The sequence below is a fragment of the Mustela lutreola genome, chromosome 10, assembly GCF_030435805.1.
Source record: "Mustela lutreola isolate mMusLut2 chromosome 10, mMusLut2.pri, whole genome shotgun sequence".
Classification (NCBI taxonomy): domain Eukaryota; kingdom Metazoa; phylum Chordata; class Mammalia; order Carnivora; family Mustelidae; genus Mustela; species Mustela lutreola.
The window spans coordinates 106,958,218-106,965,483 of NC_081299.1; the positions used below are offsets into that span (position 1 = coordinate 106,958,218).

Consider the following 7,266-nt stretch of genomic DNA (forward strand, 5'->3'; position numbering starts at 1 on the left):
TCTGACACAGAACTAAATATCCTACTTTTATTAAAAACAACAACAACAACAACAGAAATAATGCAGTGGTCAGAGTACTGTGGTCTTTAAAGCTGCTTCCTGTTTTGATTCTGTAAATGGAAGAGTCAGGGAGGGATAATTTGTCTATCTTCAGCAATGACTGGGTAGGGAGAGTACTTTTTTTTTTTTTTTTTTTTTTTTGATGTAGCAGGGGTTTTGCTTTGAGTAAATCAATACGTTAACATTTACCTAGAGCTAGTAGAATTAGCATATGAAACAGGGCCTGCAGAGTTCCTGACCAGGTAAATGTTCTACATCTCTTTTAAAAGCTATGTGATTAACAGAGCAACTGTAGTTTCTTCCTTGTTAATTGGTATACTTCCTGTATTTCCCCATGACCTTACATACTTATGCTGTATATTCCTAAATTGGGTGAAGCTCCTTTAAGAGAGCAGGAAACAACTCCTCTACATCTTCTCTTCCTTACAGATGCCTCCTGAACATTGTTACACACTATAGAGGGTCACAAATATCTGATGCAATTATTCATCGTCCTGTGAGTCTGGGTAGCATAAGCTAGTCCTTCTTATGTACAACCACCCTGCTTTCAGACCTTGAAGAGTGTGACATGGACTATGAGAGATAGCATTTCCCCAGGGCAGACTTATCTTTAAAAAACACTGAGCTCAAGAATAAGACCCACAGGGACTACCCAACCCACCAGGAGCTGTTTATGGAAATCTCTTCCCAGGATCTTTGTGTCTGGGGCTCACCTCACCATCTTAAGGCATAAACCAGAGAGTTCACATCTTTGTTTATTGGTTGCCAGCCATTCCTCCATGATTTTCGTCTCTCCACCCACCTTTCCCCCAATAAATACATTTGTTGAATGAATGTAGATATGAATGAGAGAATGGAGGAAAGATGAATGAAATAAAATGAATGAATTTGGAAGCTACAAAAGTGCCTGAAAACGCAGAAATTCTCATGAATTTCAAATTTATTGACTGAGGATGTCCCGGGGCTGGGAGACTGTTGTACAGAAACCAAAGAGGAAAAACTGCAGAACAAGATGCAGCCCCAGAGCTCAGTGGCTCAGGTGTTGACACCTGAAGGATTTGGGAACATCAGGGCAGTATCATGAGACCGCTAAGCCCATTGCCGCCCACGGAGAACATTTCCATCTCCTTCTTCTCCGCGGCGTCTAACGGACCTTATTTGCTTGGCCAGGTAGGCGCCTGCTTCTGCTGGGTCTGGTGGCAGATCGGGACGCCCTTGCCACCCCCGGAGGAACCGCCGCCCCCGGAGGAGCCGCCGCCGCAGCCGGAGCCGCCGCCGCCCCCACCACTGGAGAAGCAGCCACCACCACCTCCGGAGGAGCCGCCGCCGCAGCTGGGGAAGCAGCCACCACCACCCCCAGAGGAGCCGCCGCCGCAGCTGCCTCCGGAGGATCCTCCTCCGTAGCTCTGCTGAGGCATGCACGAGCCCTGGGTGGTCTGCTGAGAGAAGTAGCCGGAGCCGCCGCCGGAAGAGCCGCCGCCGCTGCAGCCTGAGCTGCCGCCGCCCCCAGAGGAGCCGCCGCCGCAGCCGGAACTGCCGCCGCCCCCGCAGCCGCCGCTGGAGGCGCTTCCGTAGCTCTGGCACTGGACCTCTTGGCTGGAGCCGCCGCCGCCGCCGCCGGAGTAGCAGCCACTGCTGCAGCCGGAGGAGCCGCCGCCGCCGCCGCAGCTGGAGAAGCAGCCACCGCCGCCCCCCGAGGAGCCACCCCCGCAGCCCGAGCCGCCACCTCCGGAGCTGGAGAAGCAGCCACTGCCACCCCCGGAGGAGCCACCACCCCCCGAGTACTTGACACTCCCACCGGAACCTCCTCCGCAGCCTCCGGAGCCGCCTCCGCCGCCGCCGCCGCCGGAGTAGCCTCCGCAGCCAGAGCTGCTGCTGCCGCCGCCGTAGTACTTGACGCTCCCGCCGGAGCCGCCGCCGCAACCGCCCGAGCTGCCGCCGCCGCCGCCGCCGCAACCTCCGGAGCTGCCGCCGCCGCAACCGCCGGAGCCGCCGCCGCCGCAGCCGCCGAAGCCGCCACCGCTGCCGCAGCCGGAGCCGCCGCCGCCGCTAGGGAATCCACACCCGCCGCCACCTCCGCCTCCTCCTCCGCCTGAGGTTTTCCCGCAGCCGACTGGGGGTAGAGGAGTGGGCTGCTTTTTCTGGTGAGACATCGTGTCTAAGGAGGAATGGAACCCTGGAAGGAGAGCAGAGAGCATCACTGGACCAGCCGTAAGAGGATGCTGCGGAGGAGGCAGCTGCATACATTCATGCAGCCCTGGAAACGCCCATCAACCTCAGAGCAGCACTGTCTGGGCCTGGTTTGAAGTCCCCTGTTGAGATCTGGGAGAACTCTCAGATGGGACTCTTATGATTAGTGCTTTCGGAAGAGTTGTACTCCCCCTCAGAAAGTCTTTACCAAGCTTTAAATAGGCCAATAGTGTTGCCCATTTCTTTCTCCCAGCTTGGCCTCTGGCATCTGCTGTGTGATTTGACAGCAAATGACCCACACTCCCTCATCCGTCCTCGACTTCTATAAAGCACTTCTATAGACCACTTCATCTTTCAGGTCTCCATTCCCAATACGGATTCTCTGAATGCAAATAGAAATTAGCACAAACCTCCACCTAAGGTAGGGGATTTTATGCATCCCTGGCACAACGGAAGGGAGGTTTGTCTGAATGTCAGAGGTTTTTGCTCCCCATCCGACACGCTCTTAGTTCAGGGATGCCATGGTGGGTGGCTCATTCAACTAAGTGTCAGACTCTTGATTTCGGCTCAAGTCATGATCTCAGGGTTAGATTTAGCCCAGAGGCAGGCTCTTCCTTCAGCAGCGAGTCTGCTTAAGATCCTCTCTCCTCTCTCTCTCTCTCTCTCTCTGCCCCTCCTCGCTAAAATAAATAAATCTTTAAGGGGGGGGGGAAAGCGCTCTTATTTCAAATTCTTGGTCTGAGCCTAAGCATGATACCAGGGCTAGTTATCAGAAAAGGCTACCCCCTCCCACCCCTGGTCCTGTCTGGACATAGGGGAAAAGACCCAGTGTTCCTTTGGACCAGCATCTCTGACCCGAAGATGTAGGCTTTGTTTACATCCAAGCTTGGTTGAGGTGACCATTACTAGTAGGAAGTTGTGTCCCAGCATCTCATACCATTTCTCTTTCAAAACATCTCTGAAAAACTGGTACCGGGTTCCTGTGGCTCCCCAAATCTCCCCCATCTGCAGCATTCTCTGAATTGCTCTCCCAGTTCTCCCTTACTCTTTGGAAGTAAGACTCAGCCTCTCCTCCTGACAGGTGCAAGAGGTCCATCCTGCCCATTCACGGGGGTAGTCTACAGAATGTCCATGTGTGCCCATCACTGCCTGGCTCTACTGGGATGCCAGAGAGACAGAACGTAGTCTTGCCTTTGTGGAATTCCCATTCTGGCCAGAAAACCAGAGATACCATCCGTGGAGCAGCAGCTCAGCCCCCAACTTCCAACCTGAATTACCTCTAAACATGAATGCAGTTGGAAAGGCAGAGATCCTATAGTTTCCAAAGAGAAGAGAGGCCTTACAGGTAGGTCTGTGCCCTGGTCCACCTAGCCTGAGCAGGGCTAGGGAAGACTAGCTGGAAAGATGAGAGCCAGGAGAACTCACACTTACCTTAAGCACCAGGGGCTGAGTGAGGAGAGAAGATGCTGGCTTAGGTGAGCTCTGGAGCTTCCAAGGTTTTATACAACACTTGAGACCTGACTCATCTATTAATCTGGATCCACCTCTCATATTTGGACTCAGTTATGTGACCTATGGCTGCCGCCCCACCTGTCTGTTGATTACAGGCACAGGGTGGCCCATTCATGAAGATTTTTGCATACTCGAGATGGGCAGCCTAGTGTGCATCTCTGATGCAACTATGTAGCAGCCAAAGTGGATGGCAGACATTGTTTCCAAAACCTCTGGCAAAGGGCACATGCCATGAGACCTAGGTCTCTGACTCTTGAGGTGGCCCAAGAGAGTCACACTGGAGATCTCAGTTCTTAGTCCAAGAAGTGGGAACTACTCTTTGGCTTTTGATCCCATTGCTTGGAACCCTTGGAACTTTAGAGAGAATCCATCCCTCTTTTGCCTAAAGTTTCTCCCCCAGGGTTTCATGTGTGGTTCACTAAAGTGTTCTTGTCTTGAAACTAGCTTGAGAGAATGTATGAGTCCCCCATACCCAGTTCTGGGCTTCACACCATGGACAGGGCTGTAATTAATGGGACATGAATATCTACTTTGATTTATTCCTGGAGATTTATTCATCTGAAAAAAGTGATTGTTGATACTTTACATGCAGAGGAACAAGCTAAAGAGCTCTATCACTGTGGTCCTTCCTACCATGGCCCTTTGGCCCTGGCATCCTGCAGTCTTGTGTGGCAACAGTGACCTCAGCCTAAGAGGCAGCTGTGAAATAGAAAGAATTGAATTTAGGGGTCTGGATTAGGGTGCTCCGTATGCTACTTGCCAGCTGTGTCACCTTGAACAAAGTCACAGCACCTTACCTGGTGCCTAACATAGGAAGCACTCAGTAAGTATTTGTTGATTATTGAATGAGTAGGCTTCTGATGATAAGTTACCTTGTCTATCAAATAGGAGTAGTAGGGCTCCTGGGTGGATCAGTGGGTTAAGTCTCTGTCTTCAGCTCAGGTCATGGTCTCAGGGTCCTGAGATCGAGTCCCGCATTGGGCTCTCTGCTCAGTGGGAAACCGGCATCCCCCTCTCTCTCTGCCTGCCTCTCTGCCTACTTGTGGTCTCTGTCGAATAAATAAATAAAATCTTTAAAAAACACAAATAGGAATAGTAATGTTTGTTTCATAGGCTCGGGAAGAAGGAATAGTTAAACTGCAGGTGATTATGTTCTTTTTATTTTCTTCTATTACAGCACAGTCTTAGCTCCAACTTGGTCTGCATTTGGACAGAAAGACCCGAAAGTCTTAAGTCTATGGATAGCTAGAGGCAAGTTCTTCAGTAAGAAAATACTCAAAGATTTTCCATTGACCCTGGATGAGTAGTATCACTTCTGTGTATGAAGAGCATGTCCCCCCTTCTTTCATCATCAGAACCCAATTGCTATTGTTTAAGAAATGTCAGTTGAACTTTGTTCCACCCACCTATGTTTTGAAATGACAGTGCCAATAATAAATTGACTATTAATTATGGTGGCTTAATGATCAAGTGATCCTGTTTAGACTGTGGTCTTCAGAAACTTGTGGTGCTTGTTCTAGTTTGGATGGCATGAACCCAGGTAAACCCACATGCTCCCTTCCTAAGAGAAAGCCAAAAGGGAAAAACCAGGATCTGTTGAAGAAAGCAGGTTTCTCAGCTTGAAGGAGAGGTGTCAGGGAGATTTTGAAGGGAAACAGGCTCCAACTAGATTGCCACAGGTATAACAAAGAATGGTTTTATTTAGTTGGCAGCACTAGAGAAGGGGAGAAAGGGTAGACCATGTGGAGTTCCAGCCCTGATCTGTGGACCTGTGTTGCTCCATTACTGTGTGTTCTCTAGTCTGGAGGAAAATGTAAGTAAAAGGATGTCAGCAGTGCATCCTTGAGAAGGAAAGTTCTTTTATTTTGAAATCATGGCCTTCCTACTTTTGGGTGAGTTAAAAATATCATTTCTTTTAAAAGTGATGGATGCTCCAGGAGGTTGTAGTTGTTTCTTTTAAGTCCTCACTTGACCAAAAACAAACAAACAAACAAACAAATAAATAAATAAATAAAAATAGAACCGTAACCATATTGTTTTGCGGGAGATGTTACTACTCTGAAATTCTGATGTTTGGGAACCTGAAGTGCAGGTGACCCATTGCCCATGTCAGTTTGGAGGGTCATGTTCTTAAAAGAAATATACGATATTTTCTTGCTTTCTATGATTTAAGATGCTAGGAATTTACTCATTAATCTAGCCAACAACAGTGTACTAGGTACTACAGTGAACATTAATAAAGAGTCAGAAGCCTTGCCAAAAATTGTGCACAGATCACCTTGGTGGATTTGGAAGAGGGATACTCCAAACAGACTGCCCCTGCCACCCTAGATGGCATTTAATTAGGAAACCCTTTTATCTACTTTGTTAGTATGTAGGAAAGGTCAATGCAACATGGTATTGGCAACAATGCTAGGTCTTGTGGCTCTAAATTAACCTTGTCTGAGGTATGAATACATGAACCTCATTCTCCATTTTCTCTCTCTAGACCAGATGTAGTAAGATGCTGTGTGGACACCAACTGATGATCACATTTCAGCAAATCCATGAGGAAATGATGGGACTTTGTAGAATTATTATACTTGAGTATCTGGTTTTATAAAATTTTACATGACTTATTTTTAAGATTTATAACATTAAGCACTTAGCGCTGAATATATGCTTACCAGAATGCTTGAGTTTTGCAGCCTCACATTAGATCTTGGTTCCTGCCTATACCTGTATTCTTAGAGGAAATGGATTGTAAAGCAAACACAGCAGTGCCTAGTGTGGTGCTAGGTGTTAATAGCTGCTCAGTAAATCCTAGTGGAAATGAAAGGAATTCTTAATGCCTATTAACTAATAGCCCCAGTGCAAGGAGGGACATGGTCCCTGTCCCAAGCAATCCTCAGTCTGAGGGGAGATCACAGCTCTTGAGTTTGGAGAGCCCCAATCTGACAGAAGCCTGCTCATCACAGTCTTTAAGCATCTTAAGCTACACACATGCATTTTCTTGACTGAGTGCTAACAAACTCCCTAACTGAGGGTTAAAGGGCCACAGGTGGTTTGTAAAGAATAAAATGGACACAGGGCAAGGGCTCAGGAGCACTGTCAGGGCAGGCATAAAGCTTGGAAGCCCTTAACATTGTCCACATTCAATATGAAAGTTTCCTCTTTAAGTCCTGGCCAGGAGGTGCCTCAAAGCCTCAGGTAACAGCACTCACACCAGGCTACATTTTGGTCCTCTCTCCAGCCCTCCAGGATTAACAGTTGGGAAAGGTGGTTGTCTTTGTCAGAAGTCTGGGAGGACACCTCTGTAGTGGTTCACATCTGCTAGAATTACTTCTTCAGGAAGCTTCCCCAGCTTCATCCACCCATGTGTTCCATCTTCTTTGACACTTTCCCTTTCCAACTTCTTAAGGAACAACTGTACAAGTTACAGACTGCTAAGGACACAACCAGGAGCCTTATTTCCTTTTTCAAATTATAACTGTTCCTGACAGCCAGGCCACTATTAGTTTTATA

At 48.3% G+C, this 7,266-nt stretch overlaps 1 protein-coding gene across 1 annotated transcript; it reads right to left on the reverse strand.

The window, feature by feature from the left end:
• Positions 1–993: 993 nt before the first annotated feature.
• On the reverse strand, positions 994–2,292 carry LORICRIN (loricrin cornified envelope precursor protein). The gene is made up of 3 exons (XM_059136508.1): positions 2,125–2,292; positions 1,976–2,082; positions 994–1,915 (listed from the first exon to the last, which is right to left on the reverse strand). The coding sequence occupies exons 1-3, from the start codon at positions 2,256–2,258 to the stop codon at positions 1,215–1,217; spliced, it is 942 nt and encodes a 313-aa protein (XP_058992491.1). The 5' UTR covers positions 2,259–2,292; the 3' UTR covers positions 994–1,214.
• Positions 2,293–7,266: the final 4,974 nt, after the last annotated feature.

Coding starts and splice junctions, on each gene's coding strand:
- LORICRIN (XM_059136508.1), bottom strand. CDS start 2,258: ATGCTCTCTGCTCTCCTTCCAGGGTTCCATTCCTCCTTAGACACGATG. Junction 2,083..2,124: donor GGAGGCGGAGGTGGCGGCGG/GTGTGGATTCCC, acceptor CGGCTGCGGCAG/CGGTGGCGGCTTCGGCGGCT. Junction 1,916..1,975: donor CAGCTCGGGCGGTTGCGGCG/GCGGCTCCGGCG, acceptor CTGGCTGCGGAG/GCTACTCCGGCGGCGGCGGC.